This window comes from Poecilia reticulata, chromosome 18 (genome assembly GCF_904066995.2).
Source record: "Poecilia reticulata chromosome 18, P_reticulata-male-v2, whole genome shotgun sequence".
In the NCBI taxonomy this organism is placed as follows: Eukaryota; Metazoa; Chordata; class Actinopteri; order Cyprinodontiformes; family Poeciliidae; genus Poecilia; species Poecilia reticulata.
Genome location: NC_088847.1, coordinates 19,317,276 through 19,342,788, shown reverse-complemented (window position 1 = coordinate 19,342,788; position 25,513 = coordinate 19,317,276). Strand labels below are relative to the sequence as shown.

The 25,513-nt window shown below is 36.7% G+C and overlaps 3 protein-coding genes across 5 annotated transcripts; 1 reads left to right on the top strand and 2 right to left on the bottom strand.

The window, feature by feature from the left end:
- Nucleotides 1-711: 711 nt before the first annotated feature.
- Nucleotides 712-10,178, bottom strand: majin (membrane anchored junction protein). 2 transcript variants are annotated; one of them, XM_081599314.1, is made up of 12 exons: nt 10,069-10,178; nt 9,833-9,949; nt 8,981-9,026; nt 8,798-8,873; nt 8,206-8,304; nt 7,987-8,003; nt 7,677-7,810; nt 4,926-4,992; nt 2,205-2,278; nt 1,591-1,634; nt 1,125-1,239; nt 712-1,027 (listed from the first exon to the last, which is right to left on the bottom strand). In XM_081599314.1, exons 2-10 carry the CDS (start codon nt 9,931-9,933, stop codon nt 1,595-1,597), a joined length of 654 nt encoding a protein of 217 aa, XP_081455440.1. In that variant the 5' UTR covers nt 9,934-9,949; nt 10,069-10,178; the 3' UTR covers nt 712-1,027; nt 1,125-1,239; nt 1,591-1,594. The 2 variants fall into 2 exon arrangements, with proteins under 2 accessions (XP_081455440.1, XP_081455441.1); XM_081599315.1 differs by having other exon boundaries at nt 1,125-1,205.
- An 83-nt stretch (nt 10,179-10,261) lies between these two features.
- LOC103480748 (glyoxal reductase) lies at nt 10,262-14,500 on the top strand. Its single transcript, XM_008435912.3, has 6 exons — nt 10,262-10,363; nt 10,662-10,935; nt 11,009-11,154; nt 12,048-12,187; nt 13,085-13,243; nt 13,603-14,500. The coding sequence occupies exons 2-6, from the start codon at nt 10,682-10,684 to the stop codon at nt 13,780-13,782; spliced, it is 879 nt and encodes a 292-aa protein (XP_008434134.1). The 5' UTR covers nt 10,262-10,363; nt 10,662-10,681; the 3' UTR covers nt 13,783-14,500.
- Nucleotides 14,501-15,613: 1,113 nt separating this feature from the next.
- Nucleotides 15,614-22,848, bottom strand: badb (BCL2 associated agonist of cell death b). 2 transcript variants are annotated; one of them, XM_081599316.1, is made up of 4 exons: nt 22,677-22,848; nt 20,784-20,936; nt 20,012-20,226; nt 15,614-19,263 (listed from the first exon to the last, which is right to left on the bottom strand). In XM_081599316.1, the coding sequence occupies exons 2-4, from the start codon at nt 20,926-20,928 to the stop codon at nt 19,126-19,128; spliced, it is 498 nt and encodes a 165-aa protein (XP_081455442.1). In that variant the 5' UTR covers nt 20,929-20,936; nt 22,677-22,848; the 3' UTR covers nt 15,614-19,125. The 2 variants fall into 2 exon arrangements, with proteins under 2 accessions (XP_081455442.1, XP_008434133.1); XM_008435911.3 differs by having other exon boundaries at nt 20,012-20,229; nt 22,677-22,846.
- Nucleotides 22,849-25,513: the final 2,665 nt, after the last annotated feature.

Genomic DNA, 25,513 nt, shown 5'->3' with positions numbered 1-25,513 from the left:
TCTGTCTGCATCCGGATGTTATATGCAGACAGACACAGTTTACATTTTTTAGAGGGAGTTCTTTACAGTAAAATGGAAAATGTTGTTGAATACAAAAGGTTTTTAGTCTTTTTATTATGTTTTTTCTCTTAATATGCTTTTTTTTTTTAGGTCAATAGGAAGTGAAAACACAAACCTCCAGCCACATTTACTAAAATAAAGACTTGGACACATACGTTCAATAAATTTTCAAAGACCGAGTCTCTCCCTAGTCCACTCTAAAGAAATCATAATGATAGACAAAAAATTTAAATAATTTTTTTTAAAACTTATGCTTTTCTATAAATAAAAATCAAATCTGCGACATTGTTTTTATATTTCAGAGGCACGATGATTTACAAATCCCTTTCCTACTAAAATCTGAATCAGTTGTTTGCTTAATTAAAATATCGCATGTTAATTTAAGGCGGAACAAGTAAAAAAATATATATTGTTGTATTTTTAATTGGGGGAAAAAAGGTGGCCTGCATGTACTCTGAATGTGGTGAATGTGGCCCACATGTTTCGACATCACCACAAATAACAGGCGTGGCACCGTTAGCTAGTTTGTTACTTTATTTGCTCACCTCTCTGCTAACTTGGTAGAATAAATCAGTACAAATCACATGAAATGGTCAAATACTGAGGATATTTCATATTGCAATAACCATTATACAAAACAGGAGACCAAAAGAATGTAGAAAATGTATTTATTTTAAATCTGAACTTAAATGACCATTTGTAAATAATATCTGTAAATTAAACAAAGGCTGTTGGACATGGCAAATTAAACAACATAATGCACTACACCTACTTCCTTTAAATAAATATTTGCCTATTCTGCATCTACTACTTGTTGTGATGTTGTTTTTGTAACAATGAACTGTTCTTATATTTATAGCTAATGAACTGTTAATGAAAGACAGCACAGGTAAACAATAAACAGATTATAATTTGGTTATTTGACTTCTTGGTCTGAATTCTTTAATAGGCCTCATCGTAGCATGTTCTGTAAAAAGGGAAAATTGATCATTTAATTTTGTTTAAGCCATAATTACATAAAATTAAAACATTAAGGAAGTAAAATAGTTGTTGTGACTACTCACCTCTACCATTTTTCTCTCCCAGCAGGTGTGCACAGGTAAAACGTTCCCCAGGTGGATTGTGCACAGTTATTAGTTCTGGGTCTGCACCACCAGGGAGTGGATTAGAGGCGTGTTTCTATGTTGAGTAATTATTGGAATTAAAATATATTCTGTTTCTCTTGCTTTATAAATGCTTAATTAGCTATGCATTTAAAGGAAATATTCTTGTTTTGTTGATCATTTTTCAGTTGTGTATCCCCTGTAATAGTTTCTCCCAATTCAGCTGCCTTCTTATTTAAGCAGGCTGTCATTCATTGTTTCGGTGTGGTTTGCTTTTTCTGTTGCACTAAAATTAAACAAGCTTCAATCATTTTGGGTCCCACTTCCATGACAGTGTTCCAGTTTTAAATGTTTTTATATAAGCTTTAAGCATGAATGAACTTAATCTGAGTAAAGTATTGTGTAGTAGTACACTTCTAAAAATCACCTGTTTAATCTTCAGGAGGTCTGAAGATGAAAGGGAAGACCTTTCTGCAAAGAGAAGAAAGAGAGAGAAGAATGCAAACTGAACAGTCAGCACTGCCATAAAAAGTTATTTTTTTCATATTGCAGCTATTGCAAACTGCAAGCTTACGCCACACATGGGCTTGTCAGGCCTAATTGTGCCTGGGGACATCTGGCATCTGTCTCACCAGACTTGTCAGAGGAATATTAAAAAGTCTGCAGATAATAGCTGGATTTCCCCAACACTGTGTAATCTCTCATAACTTCTTTCTTGAGCTTCTACAGTACAATTCAGCTCTTGCTTCAGCTTTGGGCATGAAAGTCAACGAAGCTTGGTGACATAACCATCATAGGTCTGAGTGTGCTGACCAGCCATGGCTTTTTAGTTTTTCTCCAAATATGTTGTATGTTTGTGGGTTAAGGAAAAACAGAGTGGAAAAGCTGTGGTGTGATTACAGGAGGAACATCGGTCGCCTACCAGACTCCAGTAATGTTGGAAGTTAAATTAAAAAACTACATAGGTCAGCAGCTTATGAAACTTGTCACAAGCTGTTGATGTCTAATGCCCTTTATTTATTGTCTAATTTTCTGACCAACCTGATGAGTTGCTTGAGAATCCCTGGTTTCTCAGGCGTCGTGTCCTTCTCTGCGGTGAACTGTGTCAACTGAGGCTGCAGAAGAAATCAAACTCATTAAGCAGTTGGAGAACCACCTGGGCAATAAATCAATAACAATATATCCCGTCAGACATGTAATCAGTATAAAAAAATAAATAAATCTGACTGAATAGTCGATAATTTAAACTCCGAACCATGAACCGCACAGCATTCTGGGAGATGTAGGCAGAGGAAAGGTATTAGTTGTTTAACCTACAATTAAGTTAGGCTGGTGGAACCAAGTAACTCACTCACTATTTGGTTGCCTAGCAACTCACTCATTCTATGGTTACTTAGCAACAACCTGTTGAGTAATATGCGCAGCAGCAGTTTAAGGTTTAACCAACGAGCCTCATAACTGCTTAAAAATAAATTAAAAAAAATGGAGTGAAAGAAGCAAAAGAGAACAACACCTCAAGAGAACACTGGATAAAACAAGAAATGCCACGCCACCAGTTTGGCCATATGTTGGATATTTAAAACAAGAACTAATCAATAATTATCAATATTGACCTATATGAAACACTTGTATCATGATAAGTTTTTCACCCATATCGTTGAACCGTATTCTATTCTCAGTTGGCACACCTTTCTATTTCACATTAAAAATAAAAACAAAAGATTAACATGACATAAATGGGGGAGTGGTACACCTTTTGGTTTTTTACAAAATATTAAAAGGAAATTCAATGTTGTTGTAAATTTTATATAACAAATTACTAACATAGCAACGTCCTCTGCCTCTTTCAGTGTCTGAACTTGCTAACATATTGTTTGTTTTATCTGTTACTTTACCACTATTTATTGTCCCAACTAGAAACCCCAAAACTAATTATTTAAGAGTAATTGGGGCATCTTCCATTACAACTTCATCAGGTGAAGCCATGATGACCTCAGCTAGCTTACGGTCGCAAGACAGCAGTCACCTCAACGAGAAATATCGTTATGTTCCAGTATCACCAAATCTCACATGAATAAATAAGTTAGAAAATAAAATTATTTCCTTATACTCTCTCATTCTCCATCAAGTAATAAATTAAACTTCACTTCCATTTGCATTATCATTTTCTCTTTCTCTCGCTCTTTCAACCAAAAACTGGATGACAAAAGTTTTCCGTGTAGTGTTTTAGTCTCAGCTAAAAAATAAAACCCCATTTTTGAAGGACAATTTTGTTTACAGAGACGTAATAATTTATTTTATTTGTTTTTACTGTTGTTTTGTTTATTTATTGTGGATATCTAAAATGTCTTCCACTTCCAAAGCAATTAACTTTCGACAGTGCATTCTTGCATCATTACCATTACATTACTCGAAAATGGTCTCAAAGCAACAAAATTCACATTTATCACATTCACTTCTGGGGCAATTTATCTTCCAACAAAATGTGTTATTGTGACAAGCCTACTCCTGTTCTTATCCAAACCTGTAAAATACATTAACCAACCTCCAGGAACCCTGATAAATGGGAAGCTCCATGAAAATACTCATCACACGTGTCATGATGAGCTTCGTGAGAGAAGGGCACACTTTGTACAGAACATGCTGTCCAAACTGAACCCTTCTAAAAGCTCAAAGACTTGCACCGCCACCGACAGTTTTTTTTTCCACCTGCAGCAAATGTTAAGAACAAACTAAGCAAAGGAAAGGGAGAAGAAAGTCAAAGTGGACGAGTGGAAGAACAAAGGATCAGGTGAGACAAAAGGCCGAGGGCATGACGGCAGCGGAGGAGGGTAATTTGGGGACTTAGTTGCTAATCAAACTGAAGCACAATCAGCAGAAACGCTCACATACACATAATCACACATTTACTCATACAACCTGATGTAATGCTATTATTAACCATAATCGCCCTCGTTATCCCGTCTGTCAGTGCAGCTAACCTGAGGCTGTAAGGAAGACGATGATGCTACGTGTGCTTCTATTTTTACATCTAAATGGATTAGATAAGACATTGAAAAGCGATATGAGAATGAAACTGGCAGATGAGTATTTGGAAGAATATACATTAAAATAACTTTAATTTGAGATTCAGGGTATTATGCTTCCTTGAAAAAGTTAGGGCTACACAAAACATGTCTAATACATTTTTGAACAAAATGATTCTCAGATAAGGAGATTTTATTTGGTCAGTTCTGCCTATTTTGAGCTAATTTCAGAATGAGCTGTTTTAGGACATCCTTTCACTTTAAATTGTAATAAGCTGCTGCTGGCCATGACCCCCAACTCAATGATTACACTCGCACATGAAAATGGCTGCAAACAAATGTGCAACTACACAACCGTACATCTTTGAAAAGCAGAAGTGGAGCCTCCTGCACCACCAACAAGAATGCATTGGGTCTTTTTCAGCTGCCATTGTCCAGCGCATATAGCGTTAAAACCAGCTGACCAAACATGCTGGAGCTCAGCTTAAGTTGCTAGGTAACCCAAGCTGGGGTTGCTAGGTAACAACACAGCGCCTTCTGATTTGTGTTGTTACATTCAAGAGGTTTTTGAAATGGCTAATTTTTCAGACACAAAAGACATTAATTTACTGCCAGAAATACAGCTGGGTGTTCTCTTCAAGCACTTTTTTAGAAAGAGTTCAAATCCAAACGGAAGCATAAAATCATGCAAAATGTGAATTTTGCACAATAAATCCCCTTTAATAAAAAGATTCACCTCTTCAGCAGTTGCTGAATCCTGCACTGCCTCCTTCACTGTGTGCTGATGCTCCAACTCCACCGTCCTGCAAGACAGATGCAACACTAACCTTTGTAAAATACCTAATTTTACTGTCGTCATATGGGAATTATATCAAGGATAATTAAATAATGTTTTTATATGAAGCAAGACACAACAAGAGAGAATAAAAAAAAACTGAAAACTCTTTCTCAAGCTTTTATGCCAGGATTTTATTACGTTTCTTGTGCTTTTTATCATTCTTTGTATAACTTAATGATGGTTTTTGGTGTACAAGATCACCAAAAATGTCTGTGAAAAGTGCTTTATCAACAAATTTTTAGCATAAATATTCATATCATTTTTTTATTACAATTTTATTAATTTGTATTTTATTTTTACATTAAATTATGCCTAGATTAAATAAGGAATTTCACATTTAATTGGATCATTTTTAATGAATGTAATTCTGAGAACCCCAAAGACAGCTGATGACAGAAAATATTGGGCATTTATGTCCAATTAAAATTAAACATAACTCCAGTTTGTTCTTTTTTCCTTTTCTAAAATCCACGAGCAGAACTTTCTTCTGCTCATAAAAAGTAACTTTTATTTGAAGTAAAATTTTAGTGAGGCACTTTTTACTTTAATTTAAACCACACTAGTAACTTTACTTCACTTAAGAAAAAATATCAAAATAACTGTGTTTTTACTTGAGTACATTTTTTTTTTTTTTTTTTACTTTTTCCACCTTTCGTTAAGCACAAAAAAACAAATCCTCGCTGCAGGCCATCATGTAGACACACACTCAGACATAAAGGCAAAGCTGTGAAGCAGCTTGTAAGAAACCATTGAGAGCTGAACACTGACAGCTGTAAATGCTGCACTGATGTACTGTTATTGTAGCTTAAACTCATGTCTCTGGGTTTTAATCTGTGAGAACAGCTCAAAGGTTACCAGAGAAGTGCTGCTGATGCTTGCGGCCCTTTTGTGTTTTAGGATGTTTACACAGTTTGTGCATCAAAACGTCTGCTCATCAAGCGTAGAGAGGATTCTGTTTATATAGGTGAAATACAATCTGAAGTCAGGAAAAAACCTTTTTCATGTGTGCAAGCGCAATCGAAATAATCGTTTACGCCCCACTGATCGGACTGTCAGAGTGATTGACGTGGCGCCCGCTCGCCTCTCGTCTCTTTCGTATCTGCGAGAACTGCTGAAGCGCGTTCGTGTGTGAGTAAAACTGTGATAATTGCAATGAATGAGTGTATCGATGCCTTTGAGATGCTGTTTGGTGATGTAAGGTTAACCAGCATGCTGTTCTGATGTTATAAAAGAGCGGGAAACTTTTAAGTAATACATAAACCCAAATATGAACGTTTACATTTTTATTATATTTTTATAGTTGAGTGGTTTTTCGATCTCCTACATGGCACAAACTGAGAATCCAGCACTGTAAACCTGTCTAAAAGTAGGATAAAATTTGGCTCTATGTCATTGCATTTTTGTTCATTGCTAGTTTTTATAGCCGCTGAAACATGCAACTATATTTACTCAGCAATAAACCCGTAACCACTATCAACTGTAAGGGCTAATCCAGGGTTTGTGTAACGTACAGCAGCAGCTCAGTCCATCGTACCATCCTCCACTGTCCACCTAATCTGAGAAATCTGTTGAACCCGATATAGATAAAAAACCTTGAGGATAATTTGCAACGACTTTGCTTGTATTGAAAGCACTGAATCCATTTGGACAGCTTGAGTGAGGGTTGCGACACAGAGATCAGTCCCGGATCAGTACTGTAATCTACGCCTCTTTGATTCAGTGATCACAGCAATATGAGCCGCTGGGATCTCACCTGGTATGATGTGAAAAGACAAAAGTATCTGTAACGTGGGGGTTGATAAAGTCAATTTATTTAAATAGAACAGAGTTCTTCACAGGAGCCTAAAATGAATAAAAACGAGAAAAGTTTGGGTTGACTGGGGGCTTAGTTTAGTGTTTATTGTGGAGCTATAATACAAAAATTGCCTTTCATTTCCATTAGAAAGTATTCCAGGCTAAAGACTTCTTTGTTTTTTTCTGTTCTTTGTGTCTTTCCTGCTGTATAAAACCCCAGTTTGCCACAGCAGGTTGTTGCACATAGTGGAGATTTCCTTCTGTAAAACAGAGAAGTTGCTGCAAACTCAGCAACTTGATACCATCAACCAGGTAACTCCAGAAACAAAAATAAGTGTTAAATAAAATATGATTAGACTTGCATGTGTGCAAGTTGGTCTGAATGTGACAGACTGAGTTGTGTTGGAATGAAATCCACAGAACAGAATTTACAGGTGGAAATGCGGCAATATTTGGGAAAAAAAGCTACATTCTGATAGGATGTTTGGCTTGTCTCAAGTTTAAATTATCTGATTTTTAAGAGTAAAATCTGCTAAAGAAACTCAAATAACCTGAGCTGTAGAAAAACTTTGTTTTGTTGAATAAAGTCTGAGATGATTGCAGGAATGCTAAACAAATTATAGCACTGATATAACTGACTTTACACGCTTCTTATACAGAAATTGTTAGCTAAACATGTCTTTTATAGATATAAATATGAAACTCTTTTACCATTATACCAAAAAAAGGCTGCATTATCAATAGTATACCAACCCTAACAAAGACTAATTTGCTAAACCAACCTCAAGCTTGTGTGACTCTAAAGGTGTATGACATATTTCTACATTTAAATATAACTCATCTTCAGGTACTCACCCAGGCACTGATTTACTGCTTTCAGCCTCCATGTCTTTCATTAATCGTTTAATAATAGCGTCCTCTAGTGGTGAGTCCCCACGACTGCGCTTTGGCCTTGGCTCATCAGAAAACGTGGGAATGAGCTGCATTTCCTTTGTATAAAATAAAAATACAAAACACGTTAACAGCTCTTTTTTATATATAAACTTACATCATGGTACATAGCTTCAGTATTACACAAAACCTAAAAACAGAAATGATTTTGCATGAATATCACACAAAAAAGGCTTTACAGTTTGTCTTTAGGGAATAAGAAAGAATAACTCACCTTCTCTCTTTGATTCCCTGAAACAAGATACACATTTCCACATTAGAGGATGTTTTATTTGCTCTTTATCACATTCAGCTTGCCTAAAAAGCTTGTGATCACTTCTTCATCTTCGTCTTAATTGCTCTAAAGCTCCACTAGCAGATAAATAAACCTTAGTTTGAGGATAACCCCGGTGATACCGTCTGCTTATCGAACAGATGCTGCATCCATCCTCACCTCTGAACGTGTTCTTCTCCAGGTAGAGGATGATAGCAAAGGGGTAGAACGACAGCTTCTTCGCATCGTGTTTGCACACTTTCCCCCAGTTCTTTTTGTCTGGAAGGCGAAGTCAAGAAAACGTTTAGGTGATGGATGGCTGACAGCATCACTGTGTGCTGTATTCGCTGTAAAGGACTGTTTTAAGTGCAACAATTGTTGGCCAACATATTCCAAGCAGCAGGTTGGACTTCTGGAGGTCGGATGTACAGATTGGTACATGGAGAGCTGCTTGGATGAACGCAACTATTTAATGTAAATAGTTCAATTGTTTATTTAATAATTTATTTAATTGATTAATTATTTCTTTAACTATCTATTTAATTTACCAAATAGTCTTTGAGACTACAGAAATTCTGTATTTTTTTTTAGGTAGTTTCCTACAGTAGATGCAAACAGCAGACCAAAATCACAAGTTTTATACAAACTTGACCCATACAAAGACCCATGTAACTGTTGATGAGCCAATTTCAGGTTAACAGGCCAACACTGGCTAAATGGGGGGTGGTACATGTTAAGACAATGATGGACGAAAAACTAAAGGAAAGGATACAAGGAAAAACGATGAAATGTTGAGTGGAGAAGGGCTGGAGGTAGTCCAAGTTGCCGAGGACCGCTCTGACAATTTCCTTAAAGCACAAAATATGAGACGGTAAGAAAAAGAAACGTACACAGATGAAAAAAAACAACAACAAAAAACAGTTTTAACTGGCAATGACAAAGCCTCAGTAATTACCTCTATTTCTTGATCAAAGCTTCCTTCTTGCAAAACCTCATCTTCACTGAGTATAAAAAAATGTACATCATAAATACAAATAACTTTAATAACAGACTCAGGTCAATAAAAACACAAGAAAAAAAAGTAAATACTGACACCCTAAACATAACATAAACAGAAAGTATGATACATAAAATCTAGAAAGAATTTGTAAAAATACATAAAAAATTATATCACATTTCAACCAGTTTGTGCAAGTAATTTGTGAGCAGTACATTTATTCTTTTTAGCCCACCATCCAAACATTGCATTAACAAAATTTTTCCTGGAGTTAAACAAGATTACTGCCTCTTTTTTAGACTGCCAAGCTCAAGTACTACACTTGAAATAAAAAAAACCAACAACAACAAAAACAAATCAAATTTAAAAATATCTGATTGGAGAATAAAAATGAGTATTTGATATATTTTTTAAGGGTTTTGCATGAAAAGAATTTAAATGATCAGATTTAGAATTTCTGATCATTTGTAAATAAATAAAAATCCAACTCAAAACCTAGCAAGATAGAAAATTACATGTGGGTAAACAAAAAAAAAAAAAAGAGGCAGTTAATGAAGTGGCTAAGTATCAGAAAATGCATGTATATTTTCGATATACGGTGAGGACGTAAATAAATAATGATGACATTCACAAAAAGAAATTAGAAAACACACATGCGGATAACTGACAGAATATTTGTATCTCTGGCTCTGAGCAAAAAAAAAAAAACAGAAACCAGAGTTTCTTTCCCTTCTGTTGAGAGGTTGTGATTTTCCCTCAAATCTCCGAAAGGATGCGAGAATAATGTAAAAACATGAATATCTGCCTTGCCTGAAGCTGTTTCCTCCTCTAATCTTGAACTTGTAGATTAAACTATCAGCTGTAAAGAAGCGAGTTTCTGGGGATGGGAAAGAAAAGGGCCGCAGCGCCATCTCTGACCTGCCGTAACTGAAATTAGATAACGTACAAACAGCTTTGAAACTTTTAACGCATTTTTAAAAGCATTGTTCAACTTGTTATCAAGTAGTTTTGTAAATAAACTCCCACTCTAACTGTCTTCTAATTACCGTAATAGCAGCAGAAAAATGGCGTCGTCAAATTCGTCTTCTCTGTTGCGACTTCAGTCTCCAGCAGGCGGCAGGACGTCAACGGTTAACAACCTGCCCGTCAATCAAACCCGTTTCTCGTGACTTTATTCCCGCCTCTAAGTCAGTTGCGCTGCTCTGATTGGCTTCGTCTTCATCCAATCAGCGGGGCCAGGGCAGATGTCACTATGGTGACGGCAAAAAACCGCCCAATTGTGTCACATGACTGCCAGCTGATAACAGGAAGTTTTTTTGCACGTTGTCAGCGTTGTGCAAGGTAGATTTTTATTGTTTAGTTGACATTTTCTGCTGCTCCTTGTTAAAAGTGAATAGTTTGGGGTTTATGTTATTTTATCTTAAATTCGTTCAACGGAGAGTAGTTAAAACTGTGATGTTTGACAATTTTAAGCTTATACCGATCATTTAGCTGTGATTATTGAATGTAGTTTATAGCTTTAAGTTCAGCTCCTATACTTTGCTAAACCGGTTCCATTTACAATGCTTTAATGTGATTTCGCACCATTTTATTCTAGTGTTTAATTGCCATGCCCCATGTGTTTCTTCATCATTGACAGAGCTGTGTTTTCAGCATCAGATGTCTCCCATGCCCGTCTCTTCTTCCCATTCTGTTGCCCTGAACACTGGGCTTCAGATGCCTCTGCTGGGTCTGGGGACCTACAAGCTCTGTGGCCCTGCAGATGTTTATCAGGCTGTGGATGCTGCTCTGGCTGCTGGATACAGATCCTTCGACAGTGCAGCGGTCTATCGCAATGAAGCTGACTTAGGCAAAGCTCTGAGAGAACTTCTTCCAAAACATGGCTTGACTAGAGAGGATGTGTTCATAACCAGGTGGGGTTTTTTTTCTCCTGTAGTTAATTGTTGACATTGTGTGTAATGTCCTTTCCTCTATGTTTTGTTGCAGTAAGCTGGGCCCAAAGGATCAAGGTGTGAGGGCGATGGACGGGGCCCTCCACAGTTTGTCTCAGCTGGACTTGGAGTACATTGATCTCTACCTGGTCCACTGGCCCGGTACTCAAGGACTGCAGGTGGCTGACGACCGCAACCCAGGTACAGGACAGATCATACTATCGTTTTCCTTGCAAAAATAACACTTTCATTACAATGCTTTTCCTTCCATGCTGACTCCCTCAACTTTTGTCACATTGCAACCACCAACTTTAAAATATTTTATAGGGATTCTATGTGCTAGTCCAACACAAATTACTACTAGAACACAGCTTCTTCATTTTTTCACAGGTAAACTTGTTGTACGTATGTGTTTTTGAGTGTTTGGTGTTAGACATAAATGCTTGTTAGAGTAGAGATTGACTATTTGTGATTGTTTTCTTGTATTGGCATCAAACAGCGGGTTTCTTTAAATCAAGGTTAAAAACCCATCTTGCCATTGATTATTTCCATTGATCAATGTTCATTTGCTTGATGATTTTGACTATGGCATTTGACAAAATTTAATGTTTTCTGCTTGTTTCATAATTGGTTGCTGCATTGTTTTTATGTTGTAAATCACTTTGAACTGTTTTGTTGCTGAAATGTGCTCAATAAATGAACTTGATTTGACTTGACCAATAAAGCCTCACTGGTGTAGACATTTTTAATCACAAAGGTCCAATTAGCAAAACCTTAAGGCTGAAAAAAGAAAAAGAACTTCTTCAATTTTTATCAGGATTAACTTGTGACTCTTATAGATTCTTCATAGTGGTTGTTTTTAGTGTTTCTCAGACACATTTTTACTCTTAACTCTTGTAATTAAGATTTTACGCTGGAGATCAGCTCTCATTTTACTTTAATATAATATTAAATAATATCTCACTGGTTAAAGTGCTTTTTATTTGCTGAATGATTAGTGCATTATGTACTGAATAACACTGATCTCTCATGTTTGCTCCCTAAAATATAGATGCAGGTTTTGTGTAACAGGATGATGTAACGTTTGATTCCAGGTAACCGAGCTCAGAGTTGGGCTAGTCTGGAGGAGCTGCATGGTCAGGGGAAGCTGAGAGCCATTGGAGTCTCCAACTACACACCAGCACACCTGAGAGCTCTGATGCAAAGCTGTAAAGTCCCTCCTGCGGTTTTACAGGTAGTCTTACATTGCGCATTAGCTTGTTTAATCACTGTGGATTTCTGCATGACTGTCTATCTCTTACATTGTTCAGCTCTCCCAAGTTCTCACTGCAGCATTTCAAACCAGGATTGAGTTCTGAACTTTGACTAGGCCATTCCAGCACCTTAATATTTCAAGGATCAACGTTCTGTTGATGACCCATTTTGATTTGAGTATTAAAGCTGCGGTATGTAACTTTTATTAAAAAAACAAACAACTTTTTTACATATTTGTTGTAACTGTCACCATGTCATGACAGCATAATATGAGACGGATAATATGTGAAAAAAATCATCTCCTCCACCTCTTTGCTGAGCTACTAACACAGTTTCAAGAAATGCACAGCACCCGACCAAAAACACACAATCAGTCAGGAGGAGGGGCTTAGCGCTGTCAGACATCATCATGAACGTGCTGCTAAATGTGCTAGTGATAGAGAAACAAATTACCATTACAGTAAAACTTTTGACCTCCATCATCAGTGGCCATGTTAACTAGCCTTAGCATTCACGACAGACTCTAATAGCAGAGAACAAATCACTTATCACTAGATAAGTGAAATTATCTACCTGTGGAACAAGATATTTTTCCAGTCACCTTGATAAAATAACAGCCAAGTAATTTTTTGTCAAGAAATAGCGTAGGCCGTTATTTAAGGATATTATAATTGAGGGGAAATGTCTTGTTCTACTTTGCATTAGTACTTTTTCAATATTAAGGAATTATTTACTTAAAACAAGCTAACAGTTGTTGCTGAAAAGCTACTTCTAAGTTAGTTTTGTCTTATTTCAAATATGTAAACCAAAAAAGCTCAGTAATATTTGGTATTTTTGCAGTGTTCCTGGTTTATTTCTGAATTTTTGCTTCCTGCAGGTGGAGTTTCACCCGCGGCTCTGCCAGCCTGAACTGAGGAGTCTGTGTAAGGAGTTTGGTGTCTGTTTTCAAGCGTACTCATCTTTAGGGAAAGGAGAGCTGCTCACTGACCCGGTGATCCTGGAGGTGGCAAAGAACTGCAAACGCACACCTGCACAGGTACACGTCACTAACTGTGTCTCCATTAAACATAAAATTGCACTATTTGAAATTACAAAAATAAATTTGCTCAACAGAAACACGCCAATTTTGAAAAAAACTCAATTTTTGATAAAAGCGTTTTTTGAGTTGGGATGAGGTGATTTTTCAGCCACATCGACATAGATGTATGTCACAGAAGTGAAACGGAAACACGTTTTCTGATCACACAAGTCACATGATCAACAACTGGATGGTACAACTGGCCAAAACTATGAAGACGACAGGAAGTTGTACATTATAAATGTGCAAAGATTTGTGCACATTTATAATTTAAACGCTAGTGCCAGTATTTTAATTTTTTTCCCTTTTGCTACCAGATTTTGTTACGCTGGGCGGTGCAGCAGGGCGTCCCGGTTCTTCCCAAATCCTCAAATCCAGAGCGAATACTGCGGAACGCCGAGGTGTTCCACTTCGCCCTGAGCGACCCGGATATGGACCGGCTGTCGGCTCTGGACTGTGGTCAGAGGTTCTGCTGGGATCCATCGGAGGTGGCCTGAAACAGCCGCCGGGGGGTGGAAACAGATCTGCCATAACGTTTTAAAACCTCCACAGAGGGAATATGCAGACGGGATATTTGCTTCGTAGTTGAGTCTCAGTTTGCTGTTTAAACCAAGAATCTGCAGGATTTCTACACATTTTAACATTTAAAGGTAAAATTATTTTTAAAATGCTGCTGTTTGCACCTCTCATTCACACAAACAGTTTTACTGTAAGAAAAACTGAGATATTTGCCAGTCGCCCACTATCACTTCCTGATTTCACAACAATAGCAACTTTTGTTTTTTTTCATAACTACCTCACTTTGTTCTGACATGAAAACTTCTAATATGTGTTAAAAACATGCAATGAAAATAAACAAAAGTCAAACTGTCATTGTTACCAACAGCAGAACCAAAGGGTGTTTGTGGACCAAAGCTGAGCAAACAAAGGTTTCTGTTTTTGAAAATATCCTTAATAGTTAAAGATGAGGCCTTAAATGTTGTTTAGTTATTTTAATTCTATCTTAAGTATCTTTATTTAAATGTTTGGTGCTACAGTATAAACTTTCTTCAGCCAATCATTTCACTGTATTTTGTTTTGATTTTACATGACTGACCAACACAAAGCAGTGCATATCTGAAGTGGATGGATAATTCTACATTTTCTTTACAGGTGCACATTAAAAAAAGTGCATTTGTGTAACTTTGATGTCTTCAATAAAGTGTAACAAACTCCTTTCAGAAGTTTTCTAATTGGTAAACAGTCACCTGTGTACAATTTAACCTCAGTATGAAACCAGATGTTCCACATCATATTTTACATTAAAACCAACACATATATGGCAGCACTTGTCCATTAGCCACTGGCAGCCATGTTGAAACAACTTTTAATGAAATAACATGCACAAATGTATACACAAACCATGCATTTATTTTTTTTCAAACAGCACCTGTAAGACGACTGGTTAAAAGAAAAATGCAGTAGCTCACCAGGATAACTTACAGTCTTCCTCTTCTTCCTGCGACTACAGTCGTCTTCTTCAGTGTCGGGATCGAACAGCGTCACACTTCAGTCTCTGCTTTGTTGTCGCTTTTCACTCTTGAGCTTGTGCTACACTCTTTATGCGGCATTCAAAGCATGAAAGAAAAGTAGCAACTTATTGTCCAGAAAATACGGTACAGAAAAAGCCGTAATGCTTCACCTGTGAAGGTAAATCTGTTGCGCTCCTTCTTGACACTTCAGACAACAACTCTTGAGTGTCGCACTGCCGGACAGGACACGCAAGTTAAAAATAAAAATGTAAAAAAAAGATTCGCAGGGTGAGAATACGCAAGGCATTTTTTAAAAATTGAAACTTATCTGAAACTAGAAATGAAAAGTTAACCCATACTTTTTGGGTTTAGATTATGCAATAAATTTAATTCACCGCAAAAGCACAAAATGTTATCAAATATTTTTTTAGTTTCCAGTGTAGGTACCCTTGAATTAAGACAAAACGAATTTATTGGTAACTTTTTGGCAACACATTTACTTAAAAACACTTTAAGTAAATAATTCCTTAATATTGATGAAAATGTGCTAGTTCCATTGGCAGATTATTTTACTTAAAACATGGGTAAAATGCCTTGTTATAAATAAAATAGTCAGTGGAACTAGTACTTTTTCAACATTAAAACAAGCTATTATATTGCTAAAAAGTTTACTTATAAGTTAGCTTTGTATCATTTCAAGTGTACCTAGAAACTAGACAAAAATACTTGGTAAGATTTGGGGTTTTGCAGTGTTTTATCTTTACAGCTTTCAAAACATCGTCTTTTTACCAAACGACAGAAACTAAGACGACTTCAGTCAATCTTAAAATCATTTATTCATGACAGCATATATCAATTTTCACAGCTGTAGAGAAAATACATTTACAAAAAGTCATTAAAAACTGAAAAGAATAGAAAAGAAAAATCAGATAAAATTCAGTTTTCTTTACACACATCTGTAGATTCAAGTAATACTAACATCGTATGCAAAACTCCTGGTGCCCTCCTGGTTTTTCTTTACTCCACGGATTCGCTCTGTCAGAATCTGAAATGTCTCTTCTCAGTCTGGACAGAGAGCTCACGTCCGTCTAAACCTGCTGTGCTATTTCTGGAGCTCTAAACGGGGACAGCGAGCGTTTAAGGCTCTGATCGGGGAAGATAGTGTTGTCGATTCACCGGTAACAAAAACGTTCAAGGCAGCTCATTTAATAACTAAGCACTTAAATCCCAGCTCAGCTTCGGTTCGGATCTAGTCTCGCTTCCACATCAGAGTTCAAGTAAATGTCCACCTATTGAGACGTGAAGCTTTCCTAAGTGACGAAATTAAAGTGAAAGAAATGGGATCCACCAGTAGTCAATCGTTTTTAAACAGTCGTTGGTTCAGTCTCTGTGGCACCGTTCAGATTGTCTGGAGTTCTCAGATTAAAATGCATACCAGGCAAAAATAAATAAAATGAAAAAGCTACAGAAGACCGAACCAGAGCCATAAAATGTTATTAGACAAACCCGAGCACTTCACAACTCAACCCTACAAGCCGAGAGGAAGACGATAAGACACAAGCAGAACGAACTTATCACCATTGTTAATAATCACATATTAGACAAGCCTTGCTTTGTTTTTTTTAAACCAAGCTGTGTATGAAACGCTGATTTTATATGAGGCAATAATGATATCCAAAAATGTTTAAATATGTGCCAAGAATTGCTCATAAATCAAGAGTACAATACAAGTTGTTCCAGTGAGAAGAAGTTTTATCCATACGCTGATGAACAATTTTTTTTTATAAAAACAAGAGTACAAAGTGACTTTTCTGAACAAAGTCTGCGGAAAGTTTGGATACAAAAAGCATCTGGTCTTTAAATAAGACCAGATGAGAACTCCTCCTGCCATTAGTTGAGGCCTGCAGCAGCCGATTCATTTAAACAGTAACATTTATCACAACAGCCGTGGATTGTGCAAAGCCTATTGCTTACTGAACAGCTGGGAAACCTCGTAAATAAACTTCTGGTTAATCCATTTTTATTTAAAACCTCCACCAAAGTCATTTGAATAAATATTTACAACATATTTACAGTTAAAAATCTTTTTTTTTCCTTGTTTGTTTTTTTTTTTTCTATAATTTTTTTGCTTGTCCAAGTCTTTAAAAAGATAGGCTTGTTTTGTGCTTTTATATTTAGGCTTTAATGTCACCGTCTACAATCTAAACCCTGAAGTTTTATAATATTTGTGCATCGTCACAGATTGTCCCACTAACAAGATTGTTGTTCTTTTGATAAATTTGTTCTAATAAAGCAGTTCTCTGATAGTCAAGCACGATTGTTTAATATAGAAAAAGGCTTGCAAGCAGCGGAACGAGAAGTTTGTATAAAAAAAAACAAAAAAACATTAAAGGTTGCTGGATTACAATAAAAATCATGACAGAACTGTGAAGAAACGGGGCTTGTTTTAACTCTTTAAAGGGCATTTATCATATTTTACATTAAAACCTTCAAATCTTGAAATGTAAAGAATTCCTCATCTGTTCTTCCAGTTGTGCTTAGTAAGTAATCTTTAAACCACACTTTTCAGAAAGAAAAACAAAAACCTTGAGTCAAGCTCGCAAAAACAGGAAGGCACATATATAGACATGTCTGCAATGGAACAGTCCAGAGATTTCTACCAGGAAGGATTGTTTTCTTGACCAAAAAAAGACACTTAATCCGATCATACTGAACAGATCTGCGGCTGCCAACCTAAAGAGGCGAGTATGCAACACAGTTAACAGGTAGTCAACAGCCTGACCATTGAAGTGGCCGCAGCTGTTGTTTGTGAGCATAAAGTTTGCCGGGATAAGGAACTGACATGTGAAGCATTAGCTTGAAGTGACTTTTTATGGGGAAACAAACTGTAGATAGACAAAAGTGGTTTTGAGTGGGTTTACTGAAGAAGTCCTCGGAATCAGGTTTGGACAGCTACGTTACCATCATGTAGTTAAACCTTTATGAGCAAAACGCACTTATGTGGAGGAAAATGAGACGTACATAATCACTGCATGGCTCCCTAATTTAAAATATTCTGGTTTTTCCAGAATTTTGCTCCAAATTACAGATTTTTTTGGTTGACCACAGAGTGCTTTTAAATCCATAGGTTGGGTGCCGGTTTGTCGAGTCTCAAATCCACTGTTGGAGCGCAACTTTTTTCCTGATTTCTTCTTTCTAATTGAACAAATTGCTACAAAAATCTTGACTTTATTCACTTAAATTACAGCTGTAGACTTTTCCATTGCTGTTTTTCTTAGGCAAAGCTTGAGTTGCGTATTTAAGAACCAGTCCAAACATCAGAACATAGTTATAAATAAAAAATTATGATACATGCCCTATAACCACTTAATCTCTTCTCCCAGAAAAAGCAGTTTACCTCTGCACTTGTTGTACTTGTCTTTGGGTTTCTTTGTCCAATCTTGCAGTTGATTGAAACAAAATTTCTCCTCTACTGTGAGAAGACAATAAGATCAACCAAAACTAGCAGGCATAAATGAATCATAACCAATGGAAATGAGGTGTAATATCAAAGATGGCACCCAATTTTAAGTTAGATTTATGTATCCTGGTGAACATTTATCTTCATAACTTATAAAAGTATAATATTATGAATGGAAATTGGCTGATATGTAATGCTAAGTACATACAAGTACCAAATCCCAACGGACATCCCAATTTCTAAAGCCTATGTGAGAATCAATCAGTCGGACTTTGATTGTCGATAATATATTTAACCATCTAGATATAGATTTTATTGACCAAGATGCTAAAGCTCTGGGAGAGGAGTGAGGACAAAATAATGACGATGGAAAAAAAAACAAATGAAAAACATAAGTTATTTGCAATCAGTATTCAGCAACAATGTTGCAACTGCATTTTCCTGATATCCAGCAGATGGGTGTAACATTGGGGCGTACAGAGAAGGATTAAACTGAGCAATTTACCAAAACAAAAATCCAAATTGGTGCATTTGTAGCCTCTGGTGCAATAAAATAAACTCCAATGTAAATTACAACTTCTTCCATCCACTAATTGCAAGTCTAAATAAACTTTTAAGATATCATCTCACTTTCGCTGTATTTTGACTTTTCCTATGACACAATGGACAGCCTAACATTACTAAATTACAACTAACACTTAATAAAAAAATCTAATGTGTATAGCAAAGACATAAAAACAAAACCTATAAATGATCTATTTAACCAAGTCCTTAAACCTGGAAACCTTTTTTTCCAGTCACAGGTTGTTCAGTGGTTTTTCTCCCCGCCATAAAAACCTTGTTCAACTCTTGCGTTCCTCTCTGAGGGTCTACTCGGTGCGGGAGGCGTGGTTTTCGTGGTGGTTGTTCTCTCCCTCCGTCTCCTGGTGACTGAAGAGGTAGCTCCACCAGCTCCTGGAGTGGTGGATCGGTCCGTTCGACCCGGCACTGCTCACCTTCCTCATTTCCTGGGTGACACAAAAGCAGAAACATAAAACAATTGCCATATTTAAGTAGTAACTAAACTCCAAAGAAACTTTTTTGTTTGAGTAGATAAGCTGCACGAATTGGTTTTTAAAGGTGCTGTCTTTACTTTTTTGTGCAAATTTTTACATTTCGGTGTAAATTTGTTAAACTTTTCAATAATTTGCCTGAAACGGTCTCAGTGCTGCAGGAGCTGTGTGTCTGAGATAGACCGTTTTACAACCATACCTAATAACTGCATACCGTTTCAAAGAAATAGGAGAATCCTACTGCTTAGGCACCGCTTGACTGAAGGAGGCCAACACTGAGACGGCTTTAGCCAAAATAACGCAGAACTAAACTAATTTGCACAGAAAAATAAAGATAGAACCCTAAATAACTAAAAAATATCTAAACAGTTTATTAGAAAAAAAAAGGTTATTTGGGGATTACTTAGTTACACTTAAATAAAACAAAAAAAAAGTCGCTCGATTTGTTTGAAAAGTTGCTTATTATGGTGACAAAGTGGCTAAATTGGTAGCTGCTTATTTCTTCCTGACCAGAGCCTCGCTAACTGCCTCCACTCATTCCCACACTTAGCCACGCCCCTCAGTGTCTCTTGGCTCCGCCCACTTCAGTTAAACTATTTTAAATTGGGAATTGTGCGGGGCTTATGCTTTAAGCTTTTTTACACTTTAAGTTACACTTTAAGCTTTTTTACATCAATAAAGCTCATAGATTCCTCATCCTCACCCCTTTATCAAGCAGGTTGACAAACTCATCGCTCATCCTCCGAAGCTGCCGGCCGTACTTCTTGGCGGCCCACAGGGAGGGGGGAGCTGAATTAGACCGGACCCTGAATGGAAAGCCCTCAGTTGGGGTCCCGACCTCCTCTTCCCCCCTGGCCTGCAGCTCCTCCTCTCTGGAGATGGTGGAAGCGATGGACTCCGAGTTCAGTCTCACCCGACCTGCTAATGAGAGGATAAAGGACAAATGGGTTTCAGGGTTTTTTTCTTGGAATGTGTATAATGCTTCCCTTTTTACTGCTCAGGTTCTATGAATTGATGCCAACAAAGCAATTAGGGCAGAAGACAAAACAACAACAGACGAAAATCTTGGAGGTAAGAGATCCAAGCATCCCTGATATTTTTGTTACGGTGGAAAAACAAGTTCAGCAGCATTCGTGAAAGAAAACTATGAGATACTTTGTTTGCCTAGCATGAAGAGTGAAATGTAATGATCAGTAGCTCAACTTCACACAATGAATTCAGAGCTGCTTGGTGAGAAACTGCATAAAAATATCCAGAAAATATATTTTTCCTCAAAATATTTTATTTATTTAAATTTTTTCAAAAAAAGCAAAAAAACCAGAGTTTAGACTGATGTGAAAGCTCGCAGTTGCAAATGTAATTGCACATTTCCTGCATGGGCCATTTTCTTTTTATATTTTCCCTTAACATTCACCCATTTTATAGCCTCACCACCCCACTCCACAGTTCCTGTAACATCCTCTCCGTATGCCTACTTGTAGATCGGAGCTCAGGAAGCGTGAGGGTGTGGCGTTGACTGAGCGGCCTCTCCTTTACTTGCATTAGCTGCAAGTTTCCTCTTTCCTCTACGTCTTCCGATGGCTCAGAGTCGCTGTCTGAAATTGTAAATTTTGCGTCCATCGTAACATCTGGAGACAAAAAGACAAATTTAAGGGATTACGACAGCGAGAAATAAAAGTGTACGATTGATTAGACTCTATTATGTCCTGGGGAGTCACAGTTTTGGGTTTGTCAGTTGGGAAAAGAACAAGAAGCCTCCTTGATGTTTGGATTCGCACCTGAAAGTATCAGACACTGAGCTAGCATAACAGGAGGAAAGTTGCATGTACAAATTATTACTTTTGACGTTTTTTAAAAAAGAGGTGCACACTTTGCTCTACATATGCTTCTTTAGAGTTTGAACGCATTAAAAAAGAATTGTATTGTTAATAGAGCTAATTTTTGGTTAGCAGTTTAATGTTCAACACACCTAAATTATTATTTTTTTCAGCTAAATTCTACAGCACTAATTTATGTGATTGTAAACTTCCAGTGGAATAAAGTTCAACATCTGCAATGAAGCATTTTATCAGTCATTGAGAATTCTTCTAGTAGTTAGATATTCATATTTATGCTCTTATTTTGATGAGGGCTAAGAATGTCTACGTAGCACCTCTGTTTCCACTCAAGTTCTCCATCTTTAGTTCAAACAATAATTTTATTTCAAACAATAAACAGAAACAAAATCCACTGCTGCCACTGACCATACATAAATGCTTTCTTAATGTGTTTCAGCAGACTTTCTTTCCAGGATGAGGGCACAGGTGGAGCCATCAGAAACACATTACCTTGCAATAGAAAGTACTCCTGGCTCAGTGATCCTAAGGTTAGCTGGGTTTTCTTTCAGAGCGTTGTGTTCTGTTATTTTCTTTCCCACTGTGTATACTGATGGCGTACTGTTTGTTTAGCTGTGTTTATTTCCCAAACAAGGCCAGAGAAAAATCTTTCCAATTGAAAGTACATCTGAGTGTGTTTCAATTAAACACTTTCCTTCTTGCCGATGATTCAAAATGTTTTTGTTTGGCTATTGCTTTAGCAAAGCCAGTGATGCATCTTTCATATAGAAGGTACTCCTGACTCAGCACTCTTTTTACTGTTTAAAGAATTCTTAAGACACTCAACTTTTTACATTAAAAAGGCAACTGACTGAATGCACTGTGTTACAATTTGGACTGTTTGCAACTGGATCTGAATAGGACATTATAATTAGGATAAATTGTGGGGACAATTTTAACCTGAAACTTGAATTGCTATGCAACTGATAATTAATGTTAATTTCTTTTTCATTGTGAATTGACTATGAATAAATAAACCGAGCTAAGTTAATACTCACATTATTCTATTTTTGACCTGTGTGGGTGAACTTCTCCTCAAAGACAGGCCTGATTAAGCAACATTTACTCCAAATGTATCCCAATAATAATGTTACTGCTTCACATATTACTATCTAAGCATCCAGGACACATAAAATGTCTCATTAGTGGGAGTTTCTGTGAAGGAACCACATGTGTTAACACACCCAGCTGCTATCAGCTTCGCTACACTGACCCCCATAAACCGGTCCAAAGGTATTTCCAAGGAACAGCCGCACAAAAACAAACACTTTTCTTTCCCAAGACGCTTTAATAAGTCATATTATTGATGACTTGCTGTTACACATTTATTAACAGAGGCAACAAACCGTCTTCAACGGTCTGAACACTGCCCGTCTTGTTTTGTTGTTGTTGTCGGAGGAAGACAAAAGAAACTTCGTACAGGGCGGAAGCTGCTGCGGCCAGTCTCCGCTAACTACGGCTTTTAAAAACGCTTCATGAGGCAGGTTTCCTTACCCGAAGTCTCTACAGCATGAGCCCGAGGAGTGAGACAGTGACTTTAGCTGGCTTCATGCGGCGGCAGCTGTTGTTGTTCTCATCCGCGTCTCGTTTTTTACTCTGTAACACACTTTAGCTCCGGGCTCACCCAATCGCCGCGCGTCAGAGCCACTTCGCGGCGTGCTGACGTCACTGTTGCGAACCGGTCTTGTGAGAAATTCTGTTCCCCTGAGAAAATCTGTTCCCCCTGTGTCGGGAGCGCGCATAGCAGCCAGAGAAGTGGATCCGGCGGATCTGACCATATTCACGGCGCTTCTGATCGATTTCTCGGTAAAACTACTCATATAATCACGTCACTGTTGTAACTTTCAGTTTAATCGGCAGCTATCAAAATAAAAATACATACATAAATAAACGAGGTCTTGTGTGGAGGTCTTTTTACGCTGTTTTGTGTTATTTTAAACGCGAAGTGAATCGATCTTTTTTCAGCTTTTGTCTCGTAAGCCTGACAAATAAAAGTCAGTCAACAAACACAGGTTTCCAACACGTTGTGTGCATTTATAGTTTTTCATTTCTCATAAAGGAGGAGGAGGGAAGCTGGCCGATAGCAGGGCAAAAAAATAAAGACTTCCTGAAAAGATCAGAGTGTAAACGTTTTGGTAAATCCCGTTGTAATGTAAAATATGACATTACTGGATTAAGGAAATGTCTAGTATGGTATCACACATAATATTTTTTGAGAATTTGGAAACAGGTGCTTTTTATTTCACAAAGGTATTGGAGGGGAAGAGGAGAAGATGGATATTTCAGCTGCCTGAAATAATGTGTTTGCCCTCTATAAAATGGAAACAAATTAATTTACCTGCAAGTCTTTTGCTGTGTTTATTCCCCTTATGATAAATAAGAAATCCTGCAAGTTTGAAAACATTTGCTCTTTTGCCAAAGTTAGGATGGGGGAACAAAATATCTTAAGTGCCTGATAAAATCTGTTCCCCCTCTCTAAAATGGAAACAAATTAATTTACCTGAAAAGTCTTTTACTGTGTTCATTCCTCTTATCATCAACAATAATTCCTGTGATTTTCATAACATTTGCTCTTTTATTGACAAAGTTAGCATGGGGGAACAAAATATTTTAAGCGCCTGATAAAATCTGTTCCCCCCCTTAAAATGGAAACAAATTAATTTACCTGAAAAGTCTTTTACTGTGTTCATTCCTCTTATCATCAATAATAATTCCTGTGATTTTCATAACATTTGCTCTTTTATTGACAAAGTTAGCATGGGGGAACAAAATATCTTAAGAGCCTGATAAAATCTGTTCCCCCCCTTAAAATGGAAACAAATTAATTTACCAGAAAAGTTTTTACTGTGTTCATTCCTCTTATCATCAACAATAATTCCTGTGATTTTCATAACATTTGCTCTTTTTTTGCCAAAGTTAGGATGGGGGAACAAAATATCTTAAGTGCCTGATAAAATCTGTTCCCCCTCTCTAAAATGGAAACAAATTAATTTACCTGAAAAGTCTTTTACTGTGTTCATTCCCCTTATGATCAATATTAAATCCTGCAAGTTTGAAAACATTTGCTCTTTTTTTGCCAAAGTTTGGATGGGGGAACAAAATATCTTAAGCGCCTGATAAAATCTGTTCCCCCTCTCTAAAATGGAAACACATTAATTTACCTGAAAAGTCTTTTACTGTGTTCATTCCCCTTATGATCAATATTAAATCCTGCAAGTTTGAAAACATTTGCTCTTTTTTTGCCAAAGTTTGGATGGGGGAACAAAATATCTTAAGCGCCTGATAAAATCTGTTCCCCCTCTCTAAAATGGAAACACATTAATTTACCTGAAAAGTCTTTTACTGTGTTCATTCCCCTTATGATCAATATTAAATCCTGCAAGTTTGAAAACATTTGCTCTTTTTTTGCCAAAGTTTGGATGGGGGAACAAAATATCTTAAGCGCCTGATAAAATCTGTTCCCCCTCTCTAAAATGGAAACAAATTAATTTACCTGAAAAGTCTTTTACTGTGTTCATTCCCCTTCTAATCAATAAGATATCCTGTGATTTTCATAACATTTGCTCTTTTTTTGCCAAAGTTAGGACGGGGAACAAAATATCTTAAGGGCCTGATAAAATCTGTTCCCCCTCTCTAAAATGGAAACAAATTAATTTACCTGCAAAGTCTTTTACTGTGTTTTTAAAATATTTGCACTTCATTGTCTGATTTAAATCATCTTTCCATAGCTACCTTATATTAATAAAATATTTTTCTTAACATAAAGCAAAAAGTGATAACCTGCCAAACACCGAGCGGACATGGATATTTCCATAATTGATTGAAGGAATAGTGTCACGTGATTTTTGACTTTCCAGAAAACACCGTATGTCTTTATATTGTAATGTACTTTGTTAGATGCAATATCAGAAAAAAAATTCCTAAATTTGTTGATAAATATTTAAACATAAAATACATTTAATAAAGATTGTGAAACAGTCATATTTATTTAAACCATTTTGGACTTCAAACTTTATATGGAAAAATAATAAAGAATTAATAGAATGTATTTATTTATTCCAATGTTACGGGGAGAATGGATCATTACAGACATTTAAAATAAACGGTTCCCCCGCTTTAACACTTTATTTTAAAGAGCAAATGTTATGAAAATCACAGGAAATATTGTTGCTAATAAGAGGAATGAAAACAGTAAAAGACTTGCAGGTAAATTCTTTGTTTTCCATTTTAGAGAGGGGGAACAGATTTTATCAGGAGCTTAAAATATTTTGTTCCCCCATCCTACCTTTGTCAAAAAAAGAGCAATTGTTATGAAAATCACAGGATATCTT

What these genes read in the sequence shown, in the direction of transcription:
- LOC103480748 (XM_008435912.3), top strand. Translation starts at nt 10,682, where the DNA reads ATGTCTCCCATGCCCGTCTCTTCTTCCCATTCTGTTGCCCTGAACACT. An exon ending in GAGGATGTGTTCATAACCAG is followed by an intron (nt 10,936 to 11,008) that starts GTGGGGTTTTTT and finishes GTTTTGTTGCAG; the next exon opens with TAAGCTGGGCCCAAAGGATC. An exon ending in GGCTGACGACCGCAACCCAG is followed by an intron (nt 11,155 to 12,047) that starts GTACAGGACAGA and finishes GTTTGATTCCAG; the next exon opens with GTAACCGAGCTCAGAGTTGG.
- majin (XM_081599314.1), bottom strand. Translation starts at nt 9,933, where the DNA reads ATGGCGCTGCGGCCCTTTTCTTTCCCATCCCCAGAAACTCGCTTCTTT. An exon ending in GCTTTGATCAAGAAATAGAG is followed by an intron (nt 8,874 to 8,980) that starts GTAATTACTGAG and finishes TTGTGCTTTAAG; the next exon opens with GAAATTGTCAGAGCGGTCCT. An exon ending in AGCAGTAAATCAGTGCCTGG is followed by an intron (nt 4,993 to 7,676) that starts GTGAGTACCTGA and finishes TCTGTCTTGCAG; the next exon opens with GACGGTGGAGTTGGAGCATC.
- badb (XM_008435911.3), bottom strand. Translation starts at nt 20,928, where the DNA reads ATGGACGCAAAATTTACAATTTCAGACAGCGACTCTGAGCCATCGGAA. An exon ending in TCCTGAGCTCCGATCTACAA is followed by an intron (nt 20,230 to 20,783) that starts GTAGGCATACGG and finishes TCCTCTCATTAG; the next exon opens with CAGGTCGGGTGAGACTGAAC. An exon ending in TCAACCTGCTTGATAAAGGG is followed by an intron (nt 19,264 to 20,011) that starts GTGAGGATGAGG and finishes TGTGTCACCCAG; the next exon opens with GAAATGAGGAAGGTGAGCAG.